At 47.3% G+C, this 12,957-nt stretch overlaps 1 protein-coding gene across 5 annotated transcripts in view; it reads right to left on the reverse strand.

The window, feature by feature from the left end:
• Positions 1 to 12,957, reverse strand: part of CACNA1B (calcium voltage-gated channel subunit alpha1 B) — a 204,402-nt gene that overhangs the window by 73,583 nt on the left and 117,862 nt on the right. For all 5 annotated transcript variants that reach the window (XM_071766019.1, XM_071766018.1, XM_071766017.1 and 2 more), the window contains 3 exons: positions 12,608 to 12,680; positions 8,744 to 8,861; positions 4,327 to 4,394 (listed from right to left, as the gene is read on the reverse strand). In XM_071766019.1, coding sequence (XP_071622120.1) covers positions 4,327 to 4,394; positions 8,744 to 8,861; positions 12,608 to 12,680 — 259 coding nt within the window. The remainder of the gene's footprint in view (positions 1 to 4,326; positions 4,395 to 8,743; positions 8,862 to 12,607; positions 12,681 to 12,957) is intronic.

Raw genomic sequence — 12,957 nt, forward strand, 5'->3', positions numbered from 1 at the left:
ATAAACAGGAAGTCCAATAAACAGCAACAGATCTGACTGTTTCTGCTCACAAGGGGTTTACTCCAGATACTTCCACTTATTTCAGATGAATCACTGAGGACTCACAGGGTGAAAACAGAAAGGAGGAGCTGTATTAAAGCATAATCCTTGGACTCAAACGTAGATCAGCAAGCTGGTTATCATCCTGCTTTCTGCAAAACCCACAAACCAGGTGGGTTTTTAACCTCTGCTGGCATTGCTAATTCCCTCAGAGTATAACTGGGATTTATTTCCTCCTAATGACACCAGAAACACTGCTCAGATTCAAACTGCAGGATCTTAAACAATGAGAGGAAGGGAAAAAACCCCAAAGAAACAGCCTGGTTCATCTTTGGTTGTCATGTAGGATAAACTTCACTTAAACTTTCTAGCCAGTCAAATTCAATAGTGAAATCATTCAGGATACACCCATGGCATGAAGGCAACATCAGCATCAGACACACTCAGGGAATGAGCACATCAAGGCTCTTCTGTCAGACCTTAGGAACTACCCCAGCTCTACCTCTGCTCTCCAAGGGCAAAGCTGTGCAGGAGTTATGCTCCAAATAATGAGAGCAGACAGCAAGACATCTCACTATGACAGAGCAAATCATCTGGATTTATCCATCCTGAATACCATATGCATTAGCAATGCCTTATTCTGACTTCAGTGTTGTTTGCTCAAACCAAACTCATTTGGAAAGTTTCTTTTTCTCCTTCTGAAGGAAAAAGAAAGAGTGGAAAAATAATTTTTAAAATCTGCTGCCATTAAAGCGTGGTTTTCTTTTCTTTTCTTTCCAATTATCAGCCAGTCTATAACAAGCAAATTCTTCCTGTAGTCAACGAAGAACCTGAGGCAGGTCATGAAAAAAAAAAGCCCTGCTGAAAAATTACACAAAGCAAAAGCTTGCTGTAAATCAAGGTTATCTGCCAAATGTGAAGCTCTGAGGAACAAGGCTCCCAGTAAGAAGGCTTTTAAGGTCTCCCTTTCATTCCACAGGTATATTCAAGTTCTTGCTTCCCTTGAGGGCTCTCTAGAAGCCTGAAAAGTCACATATATTCAAAGGCTTTGATTTTTCTTTCTCTGCACGTAAAGCCCAAGAGCATTTTTCACCATCTCTTTAAATTCTGTAGCTTCTACTCCATCCTCCCAGGTGCACCAGGACTCAATATCTTGACATAACAACAGAAAATCTCCATTGTCACCATAGAGGCAAATGTCCCTAACTCAGAACAAGCACACCCTTTAGCAGATGACTCCTTAATAATATTTCTGTTTTCCATCCCACGTCCCACCCAGCCCATCATTCCTGAGGATTCCTCAAGTTTCAATACATTTTTCCAGTACTTTTATCTCTTTCTCCATAGAATTCATACATCCCTCCTATCCCATATTGTCTTTGGTTTGTTTCACATTGTTTTCCCAAGGGCAGCTGGCAGTGCAGTGAGATCAGAGAACAGGTTTTGTGTTTTAGGATCCTTAGGAAAATCAGGGTGTCCTGTGGCAGCTCCATGGGACAGTTTAGTGAGGATGAGGAAGGAGCTGTTGTGGGATGGGCAGCAAAGATTTTAAAAGCCAATTTTCAAGGGCAATTTTACCTTTCAATCTGAATAAGTGAACAAGAAGAAAAACCTGACAATATATCAAGAAAAATGGAGGGCAGGCAATCCAGAGAGATGCAGGAGAGTTCTGAGAAAACACTAGAAATCCAGTGGGCAGAGTTCAAGGCAGTGCTAAGGGAAACCAGCAGAGGATGATGAGGAGGAAGAGGAGGAGGCTGGAGAGCAGGTTCTTTAGACTTTCAAAGCAAAGGAGGTGATTCTCTCCTCCCCCCTCCCCCCCCCAAAAAAAAAAGAAAAAAAATAGAAAAAGAGTCATTGCAAAGTATTGGTGAGTTTTATAACAGACACTGGGTGATCAAGCTCAGGTTAAACACAGTCACCATTCTGAGAATATCTGGTGCAAGTCACCAGGCCCAGATAATTTTCCAAGAAATGTTCAAAAGCCATGATAAAAAAAAAAAAAGTCCAAATTATCATCCAGAAGTGGAAATGTTGGCTGAAATGTTTCAGCCCTGAAGGTGAGCTGGAAAGCTCTGTCTTTCTAAAACAGTGATAGTTTTAAAGTGCTTATGGTTTTCCCAGATTATAAGCAGCACTGATCCTGATTAGTTTTACAGAATAAATGTCAAGAAAATCTCCTGAGATCAGCTGACTCCTGAGGAACTTAATTATAGCTCCAGGACAGTTTTTTGTTTTGCATTATCATATTTACTTAGCAATAAATCCCCCATTCTCCAGGTATGCTATATAATTGAATTGGTTTTATCTTTTTCCTTATCTTTTGAAAGCCCTAATGATTTGTGGGGGGCTCATAAATAAAATTATAGTCAAAATCATAAAAAAAAGTTTCCCAAGAAGCTTTATGATTTGGCAATGATGCTGAATCCATCAATATTTAGTAATACTTTTTAAACATCAGCAAAGTCTGGTTTCTAACTCTCCCAAGTCTGCTGCTGAAAAATTCACAAGAAAGCACTAAAAGGATTAAGGAAGAACTAGGATGAGATTAATTATCCAGGAATTGTGCTGGGCTTGATCTTTCTTCCTATCAGATGCAGGGGATGCCCATCAATCTCTGACCAGGCTGGGAAGATGCCTCCAGGCTGGAGCTTTCTGCAGGCTTTAGACAGCACAGAAACAGCTGAGCTGCTGCTTTAAGACAAAAACTGGCCAGAAAAAAACCACCATGAGCCATTAAACACATCCCTGAGCTGCATTATGAGATGCAGAACTTGGTGTCAGAGACACAGGAGTGTTTCTTGTTCACCTGCAAACCCTCAGCCTTCCCTGGGGGCTGGGATCAGCTGGCAGGAAAAAAGGCTCTAGACAAAGCTCCAGAGCAGAGATCTGGGAAAGACAAACCCAGCTGCAGAAGATGTGGATCTGAACTGGGAATGGCTGGTTGCTTTGGTGGGGCAGAAAACTCCTGGAACATCCATTTGTGCTCCTGAACATCCATGAACTTCTGCAGCTTCCGACCATGCCAGAAGGAGCATGTTTGGCAGCTGCTGTGTAAGCACATGGATAGTGATGCCCTCACACTGCAAGGAGGACAGGAACTAAAGCCTGGAAAATCATAGAATTATCTAGAACCACAGACAGGTTTAGTTGGAAGGGACCTTAACAATCATCTCATCCCAAACTGCTGCCATGGTCAGGGACACCTCCCCCAGCCCAGGGTGCTCCAAGCCCCATCCAACCTTGAACACTGCCAGGGATGGGGCAGCCACAGCTTCTGGGGGCAGCCTGGGGCTCAGCACCCTCACACCAAAGAATTTCTTCCTAAGATTTCTTCTCCACCTCCTCTGTCAGTTTAAAGCCATTCCCCCTCATCCCATCACTCACTTTGTCCCTCCCCAGGTTTCCTGGAGCCCCTTCAGGCACTGGAAGGTGCTCTAAGGTCTCCTTGGAGCCTTCTCCAGGCTCAACACCCCCACCTCTCTCATCCTGGCTCCAGAGCAGAGCCTTCCAGTCCCCTCTGTAACAGCTCAGAGGGACAAAATGCATCTCTTGTCACCAGCAGGTCACTGGCAGCAGCAATGTGGGGTGTGCTTGGCTTTGTCTGCTGGGTGGGAAAAAGCTAGAAATGTGGAAACAGAACCTAATTCTGCCTCATAACCCCACCCAAGCATGCTAGAGTGAGAAAGCAAAAGGACGGAATAATACAAACTGCAGAACTTGGGATCCTTCCTGTGCAATACTGTAAGTTTTTCTCCACAGGGGATGCTCCAGTATAGACCTGCTCCTTCAGCAGAGTTACATCAGTGTCATTTCCAGTTTTTGCCAGGACCTGGCTTTCTGCCTGTGCTCGGGTGGGTGCCTCAGATTGCTCTTGCACCTGGTGAGAGGCAGGAAGGTTCTAACATCTTCACTTGAATATTCACGACAGGCTCTGCAAGTTGTTTTCCAGGGAGTTGATTAGAGAATGTTAATTCTCTGATTCGTCCCCAAACTCAGCAAGGTATGAAACATTAGTGTGAGGCAGCAAAAGCAGCAATCCAACACCTGCGTGTCCCCATGCCTAAAAGCCTCAAGTCAGCCAAAACCTGGTAATTGCTTTGCCTCTGCCCTTGGAAGGAGCTGTGCTCTGAGGTGAGCACTGCCTGCTCTGGGGTAAAAGGAAACTGAGGAACGTGACAGAGGTGGCTGAAACAAAAACCTCCAATGAGAAAAACCCAAACAGGAATAAACCTCCACATCCAGCGTTGTGGCCTAAGTTTGAAGAAGCAGAAATCTCATCCATACCTTGGTCAGCTCTTGGGCATTTGCCAGGTTGTCAACAGCGATGGCCAAGAAGACATTCAGGAGAGTGTCTGTGGGAGCAGCTGAGGGAAAAAAGCTTCACACAACAAATACAGTGAGAGGTTCCCTTCTGCTGCCATTCCCACCCTCCCTCCCCACTCACCCTTACACCATTGCTTTTTCTTCATTTGCCACTCACCCACTTCTGCTGGGAGGCAGCTGGGCAGCACAGCAAGTGCTGGGCACCCCTCGTCCCTTCCCCAGCAGGAATCCTCCTCCCCAGACAAACATACACAGAGGACTTCACTGTCATCTCCCCCTCTCTTTTTAAAAGGGCAACCAGCAGGGCTGGAGATCATGGAATCACAGAATGGTCATGGTTGGAAAGGACCTTTGAGATCACCAAGTCCATTGATACACACACACACACAAAATACAGAACAAAACCAGCCCCCCTACAATCTCAGCCACTAGAGCATGCCCTGAAGTGCCACATCTACATGTTTCTTAAATACCTCCAGCCAACATTTGCATGATGTGGATGTATTGCCAGACAAAGGCTTCTGGCACCGTGAGAAAGTTAAGGTCAGGTCACTGCTGCATTACATGGGTGGGAGGAAACTATCCTGACTATCACACTGAAGTCAACAAGACAATAACAGCACCTCAGGACATCAGTCTTGAGGACCACAGCACCAGGCAGAGCAGAGCCTGTTATCAGGACACCCAGCCCCAGCTAATGAGCTCTGCTGGGAAACAGCCCCTCAGCCCTGGCTGAACAACCCCACTGCCCACACCAGCCCAGCTCTCCCTGCAGAGCACTGCATTATATCACTCAGGCATAACAGTTCCCTTTAATTATTTATTCCTGTTTTATTTTCATTTTTCCACTTAATGATTCCAGCTATTACTTGTCCCTTTGTATATTTTATTGTTTTTATTCCAGCTACACTGTCTGCAAAAGAGCCCCAAAGCAGCCGTAAATCAGATACCTTTGCACGAGGAAGGAGAGCAAAAAAAAAAAAGGAAAACCAAACTTAAACTCATCTTCAATAAGAAAATGTATTTTGCCCTTGCACGTTACCTGGGGACAGAAGAGCCACTTGCTCCATAGCTGTGGCTGCTCCTCTAAATGTAAATGTCTGTGAGAATCAGGTTCCCCCCACGCCTCTTTACCCCTCCAGAGATTCCCAAAGACTTTCACAGCATCACACTGCTACCACCTTGGGATTGCACTGGCCTCAGAGCCAAGCAGGAGCCTGGGACCAGATACAGGTCCCCAAAAGCTGAGGGAAATGATGGCAGGAAATTTAGGCATCAGAGAAGATTCCTCTATAAACAGAAAGCCAGGAGCAGCTGTTTCATCAGCTGCAGCCACCTCTGCTGAAAGAGGAGCACGGCCAAGAGCTCCTGGTGCTGCAGGACACCAGCTCCTGGCTCTGGAGCCATCACCCCATGCTGGCACATGGTTTCAGGAGACATCCCAGGACAGCCAGGGACCAAAGCTGGAGTCCAAACAGCTCCAGGCTTCTTTGCTTTCCCCTCTTGAGAGCTCTCATCAAACATAATTCAGCCAAGACTTCAGAACCAGATGTTCCCATCTCTGATTCCCCCTGAGGTGAGGGTCCCCAGAGCCTGAGTGTCAGCACCACAGCCTCTGCTTGTGGCTCTGGAAAACAGGAGCCCTGTTTAATCCCTTAGGATGCATCTGCTTCCAGACCACCAAACCCTGCTGGGATGGAACACAGAGCCTTGGGGATTTGCCAGGAAACAGCCAGCTTGTCCATCAGGTTTTTTCCCTGTGTCCTGGGAATGGAGGGTTTTATCATGTGAGGATAATTCCTTTGGGACAGACAGAGGTTTGAATGTGGTGCCCCTCGTTGGCTCCTTCCTACAGGCCAGAAGGGAGCATGGGGCAGGAGCACCTCAACCCCACCCAGCCCAGCAGAAAATGAGCAAGAAAATGGGGAAGATGATGCTGCAATGGTCACCTCCCTCCCCACTGCAGCCAGAGCTCCATCAACTTCTCATCTCCAAAGATACTGAATTCCTTTTAGCTGAGGGTCATGGCCTGGGGGTGCAGGCAGGGGCACCACAGCTTACAGCACTGCTGGGGTGCTGGTTGGTGCCAGCTTTCTGGATTTCTTCCTCTGGGATTCTTCCAACATATTGGAAACACTTCCAAGCCTCTTGCTCTGGGAATAAATGGCCCAATAATAAAAGTGTCTTCCTGCCCCTGCCTCCTACACACAGATGCTGAAATGTCTCATGCAACATAATCAACCACTGGAAATATATTTCTTTTTAACAGATCAGGTTGTTTTGATCCATCTCTAAGCAGACATAAGCTGTCAGACCTGGGGTTTTCTGACCCAAAAAAGGTCCCTCAGCCCTTTTTGCAGAGCTCAGGGATTCTCAAATGTTACCCAACCTCCAGGCAGACCCACAGAGCACCCCAGGCAGCCAGGAATGGCTCAGCCATGGTGCTGGAGGCACAGAGAGGGGCAGCACACCCCAGGCATTCCCTGCTTTTCATTTCAGGCTCCTCTACAGTTTTTCATTAATTTTCTCTCTCCCCCCCCCCTCCTCCTTCAACAGATGCATCAATTTATCAATTACCTGAATCACAATGAACACAGGCCTGATGTCATTTCCCAGAAAATGGGCCAAATCCTGCTTTTCCTCAAATCATACCACTTTGATTAAAACCATCTCAGGTCTGGCTGCACACAGAACAGGGAAGGTAGCACGAGAGTCATCCAACTTACAGAGTTCCTGGATTAGAAAACTCGTGGCAGTGGCAGGAGGTGAACTTGGTCACTGTTCCCTCCTCTTTAATATCTCCTGTTCATTCCCTTTCAATGAAAGCTAAAGGACAAGGGAGAAGCCTCCTCTTTGAGTGCAAGATGGGAATTTTTATCCTGTTCCTCAAAATCTCTGACTCTTCGCTGCTCTAAGGTTAAAAGTTTCTCCCTCAGCCCTGCTGTCAAGCCTGATTATAGCTTAATCCCATTTTCAAAGGCCAAGCCCTGAGGACTTTGAGATCTCCCTCCCTCCCTGCCAGCTCTCCACTGACCCACTTTTCCAAACCTTTCTGTTTCTGGAAGGGGCTTGAGCAGAGCTGCTGAGCCAGCCTGGGCACCAGGGCAGCTCTGGCAGTGCAGGGAAATGGGATAAATCCCAGAGAGACCCCTCACACACTGCCTGCCCCACTGCTCCTTGGGGTTTTGTGCTGATGGGGAGAGATTTCAGGTAAAGCCAAGCCCTGGCACACAGCCCATGGGTGCTGCTGTCCTGGCACTTCTCACCTTGAGCCCCAGCTGAAGGGATCCATGTCTATAACAACAAAAAAAATTTAGCACAAGTACTGACACCCCCCCCCCCATCACCTTTCCCTTTCCCCAAGTCACCCAGCCAATGCTGCCAGCCCAAACAGGACTCCTAGGATAAGATGAACACTGGGAATAACTGGCAAGGAGCTTTGCACTGCTGGGAAAACCCTCCAGAGTGCTCCCAAGCATCGTGGTGATGCTCAGAGTTATCCTCCCTGTTTTACAGAACAAACAAACCAGGCAAGCAGCCTCAGGCAGCAACAGTTTTTCAGTTTCCATTCTTCAGGCTGCTCTGTTTGACAGAACCCAGCAAACATCTCACACCAACAACCTGGTACCCAGTTAATGAAGCAACACTCTGGAACACCAGCAGCCTCCAGCAGGAGTCAGGGATGGAGCCATCCCAATTCCTACACTCTGCTTCCTGAGAACCATTTTGCTCATTTCTCTATAAAATAGAGCCTCCCTTTCCAAATCCCAGCTCCATGTGACTGCTTCCAGTTTCCAGTAGTCCTGAGGAGACTTTCCTGACAAATCCAAACAAAATGCTTTCAGAGACTTCACTTGCAACGAGATCAAAGACTCCCAGATCCTGAACCCAAAGACCTGGACTGAAGCTTTAAGCAATGTATGGAGAGAAGACAACTCCAAGCATTTGGGATAGCAGAGCTGTTTAAGCTGTCATGCAGACAGAGGATCCAAGAGACTGAGCCCTGATCTACACACCAAGGCTATTCCAGCCCAGTCTTCCCCTGACCTAGTGCAAATTATCTCCAAGGATATTCGAAGTACAGAGGTCCTGCCATGACTTGGCTTGAATCACTTTTTTTACCAGGTAAATTAACCCACAGTGGGACATCCTCCAGCTAAAATGTGAAAATGAATGAAGACCATGCCCACACTGCCATCAGAAAAGTGACACCAACATGCACAACTTCTTTATGTCTCTTCCCCTGGGTGCTGTAAGGAGCAAAGTTATAGCAATAAGCTGGTTTTAAAAAGCATAAGAGAGGGTATGAGAACTTAAACTCCCCTATTTTTTTCCCCAGCCCCCCCATGCCACTGCCACCAGCCCTGAGCAAGGATACAGTTACCAAACAAGGTCAGGACGATGAAGTAGATGGAGGAGAACATCCCCGAGTGGACTCCACCCTGGGACTCTATCCCGTGGTACATCACTGCATTCCAGTCCTCCCCAGTCAGGATCTGCACAGACACAGCCAAGAGAGGAGAAAAAAGGTGACCCAGAGGACAGACAAAGCAGGAGAGGTCTGGGAGAGCTGGATGGAAATCCAGGATGGGCTCTGAGGGGTAAATGGGTGAGCACAGGAACACAGCATCCCAGGGGGTTGGACCTTCAGCCTTTATCCCTGGATGTCTCCCCTGGGCTGCCTGCAGCTTTCTCTTTGGGCATGGGATGAGGAGTCAGGAGCATTGCTGAGACAGGACTGGTGCACAAGTTCCTGCTCCTACCTGGTTCTGTGCCTGCTGCCCACCTTCAATTGCAGCCTCCTTCCTAAAAGCCTCCTTCCAACATTCACCCCAGAAAAATTCCCCCTCCTTCTTCTTTCTTTTAAGTCATGCAGAGATCCCAAGCTTCACCCTCAGCATTCTCCACAGACCCCTCAAAACTCTGACTTCTCAGCCCAGTGCCCTGAGTGGGCTCTGCCAGTGGCAACTCCTTTGCCTCACCCCCTACAGAAAGGTTTTGCAGAGCTCCTCCCCAAACCAAGCACATTGCACCCTTGGAATGACCCCGTAACAGGAGGAGAAGCCCCTGGAGCCCCTGCCCCCGTTCCCCTGCTCAGAGCTTTGCTGCAGCTGGTGCACACCCTGAACAGCATCACCAGGAGAGCCACAATGAGCTCCTCTGCAGGTTCCCAAGGCCACAGGGAGCCCCAGCTACCCCTCAGCCACAAAAAAAACAAAAAGCAGCATCAAAAGAGTCTGAGGAAGGACAGGTGAGGGCAGCTGGAAGGGGACTCTCTTCCTCCTGTGTCCTTGCAGGGATGGGAGCAGAGCTGCAGCCTGGCTCTGCAGAGCTGCCCAGCTGCAGGCTGGGGATGCTGACCTCAGGCTAATTAGCAAACACACCAAGAGCAGGAAAACTAATCAAAACAAATGGCAACAGCTCAGACTCCACCAAGCCTGGTGATGCTGGCTGCTCATCCTGCAGCAGCCAGAGTTGCCACCATTCCTGTTGGTCCCTGGTAACCCCAGCAGAGCCCCACTTTGGGCAGAACAGCAGTGAAATTACGACCTGCCTGCTGTGATGGGGAGCTCAGATCCTAAAATAGGAAGCTGTTCTTGTGTTTAGCCAAAGCAATAAAAATAAATAAATAAATAAAGAGAAAAACCACCAGAGAAGCCCAAATCATGATGTGTGTTGTAGTGGTCAAGTCCCATGTGTGCACAAGGATGCTGGAAACAATTGCAAATTCCAGACAAGTCATCAGCTGCTGAGAGAGAGAATATTTGTAGCTGCAGGGTTGGTGCTGATGACAGCAATAGGCTGAGAGGAAATACAGACAGAAGGACACAGGGTGCACGCACAAACTTGGTTCCTAAATGCAGGATCTGGTGTCAAATAACTCAGTGCAGGCGAATCCCCACCACTGGAGTTACTCTGGATTTACACCAGAGAGTAGGAACCAGGGCACTGGGCTTTCAGCTCTGGTGTTCAATTATGCAAAGTGCTGTTCACAAACTTGCATTCACAACATGGCCATGAACCCACAGCTGCTCCTGCTTTCTGGGAACCAACATAAAGAGATTTCTCTTCACACAAACTTTCGTGGAAAGGGCAATTGGTGGGAAAACTCTTGTGTCTTGCAGAAGAGCAGGAGCTGCTGGTATCACAGCTTACTGGCTGCACATAAAAAAGCCAAGAAAGTCAGGGCTGGGTTTGACGATCCAACTGGACTTAAACTGGAGGTGGAATAAAAACTTAAAAGCAAAAAAAAAAAGTTTATGGAATTTTTGCAGAGAGATAAATGTTCCAAACAAATCACAGCCTGCTTGTGCTGCAGGGCTGAGGATCCAATGCCCTGGCAAGAGGATGGGCACTCTGAACTGGTGTCCTTCCCATCAGCTGCAGGAATTACTTAAGGAATTAGGTAGCAGCCCTCAAGGAAGGAAGCACATACAGTAAATAAAAGGCTCTCTGCTCTATAAAGTCTCAGTTCATGGATGGTGCAAGAAGTTCTTGCTGGAAAAAAACACATGATGCTCTTCAAAAAAAAAAAATAAAAAAAAATTAGGGACAGCTGGGCTCACCTGCACCCAACACTGAGTCCCACTGGCTGTCAGGAGGATGAACCTGTCCTGGGAGTTACTTGTGAGCCTCCTGATCCAGGCAGGTCTGCTGAGCTAAGGGAAGACTTGGTTCAAGACTGTCTCTTAAACAAAGCCTCTCCAAAAGGGGTTAGAGACAGCCAGGGTGTATCTGTATCTTTATTATATTTGTTCAGCACATCAAATGCACTCCCTGGAAGATGCTGCTCTGCTCATCAGAGCAGCAAACAAGCCTCTGGGAGACGAGGTTAGAAAAGGATCCAAAGCCCATATTGAAGAAAGGTCAACATGATATTGGAAATCCAGGGGAGGAGGGGGGTGGGTTGGGAGCAGAGGGTATTGAAATACCTCTGTGAGGCTGCATTCAGGATATTTGCTGCTGCTGTTCTGCTGGTTTTAGTTCTGACATTCTAAAGTCATAAAGCCAGCGGAGTTTGACTTCATCCCACAGCCACGATGTTAGAGGGGCATTTATCTCAGGAACAGAAAGGAACTATTTCAGCTAAGTATTCTCAAGAGATCATTATAGTCCCTAAGTAAAATAACATCAACATTTCCAGATGCTCAGATCCAGAGCCTGACTCAGGTTCAGGTTCAGGCCCAGCTCTGCAGGAATACCTTTACATTTCTGTAAGCCCTTTCTTTGCTGAGCTCTAAAATACTGTGCAAATATTAATCCACCATGATTTGCAATATCCTGTGAGGTAAGTGCTGCCAAACCTGCTTCCCATCTGGAGGGAAGCAATACCCCTACGAAGTTACTTATGCAGAGGTCAGAGGACATTTTCATTTAGACTCTTTCTGTTTGTTTGTTTTAATCCAAAATCTGAAATACATTAACCAAGCCTTGCTGAGGTCTATCTGGAGCTGGGATTGAGCCCAGATGAGCAGTGGGTGCAGGACAAGGCTAAAGATGCTGAGCAGCTTTCAGCAGGCTGTGTGTTACCTGCCCCGGGAGCAGGGGGCAGCAGCCCAGCTCTCCACTGCAACCCCTGAAGTCCCTGCTTGCAAAAGGTATGCAGACAAGAGCTGCAAAATCAGGCCCTTAAATCTGAATATTGTGGCTGCCAGAATTGTGGCTTCTTCTGTCATCAAAGGAACTTGCCCAAGGCTGATGCCTCTCCCCGTGCTCCCCCACTGATTGTCATTTTTATCCAGCATTATCTTCTCCTGAGCTACTGCCCTGCAAAATGCTGCATTATTTCCTTACTGCCTCGAGCTAGCTCAGGCCTCTCCCCTCATTAAATTGTGGCAGCTTCAGGAGGAAAGTGGAACAGGTCAAGCACTCCCTAGCTGGCTGGGCTTTCGGGGCAGGGATTGATGCAGGGGGCACACGCAAGGGCTGGCACTGCCGTGTGTGACCCTGAGCAGGGTCCTCATGAGGGGACAGCCTGGGCTAAGCTCAGCACAGAAATCAAATCTATAAGCCTATTAAATCACTATTTTTTCCTAGCAAAAAACCTTTTGTTCTACGTCTCCATAATTCCACAGTATTGCTTTTTCGTGACGCGTTGATTACTCAGTGTGTGGCAAAACATACAAGAAAGAATTCCCCTTTCCTCTATTCCATGGATTTTGGGCAATCTGTTTGCCCCCCACAAGCAAGGAGAGATGCCCAGGAATTTCTTTTCTAATGCTCACCCAGGACAAGGCTTTACCTGGAATACCGTGAGGATGGCAGCAGGGAAGGTATCGAAATTGGTGGTTGGTGTTTCATCTTGGAAATTGAACCTGGAGAGAAGAAAGAAATGAAAACAGGAGCAGTAAGGGACAAAAGATTCTCATAAGCTTCGAAAAAAACCTGTAACCCAAATCAGAGACCAACATTTGTTCCACCTGGCAAAAACACCCCAGGCAACCACAGCGGGGAACACGGCGTCTCTGGGAAGATGCTCAACAGAACTATTAGCAGAAACTCAATTTTCTTCCTTGAGAAAATTCTGATGCTTTGAAATTCATTTTCATCCACAATTAAAATGAACATTCACAATCTCAAATGTCTTTTGTG

This window comes from Heliangelus exortis, chromosome 22 (assembly GCF_036169615.1).
Source record: "Heliangelus exortis chromosome 22, bHelExo1.hap1, whole genome shotgun sequence".
NCBI classification, from domain to species: Eukaryota; Metazoa; Chordata; class Aves; order Apodiformes; family Trochilidae; genus Heliangelus; species Heliangelus exortis.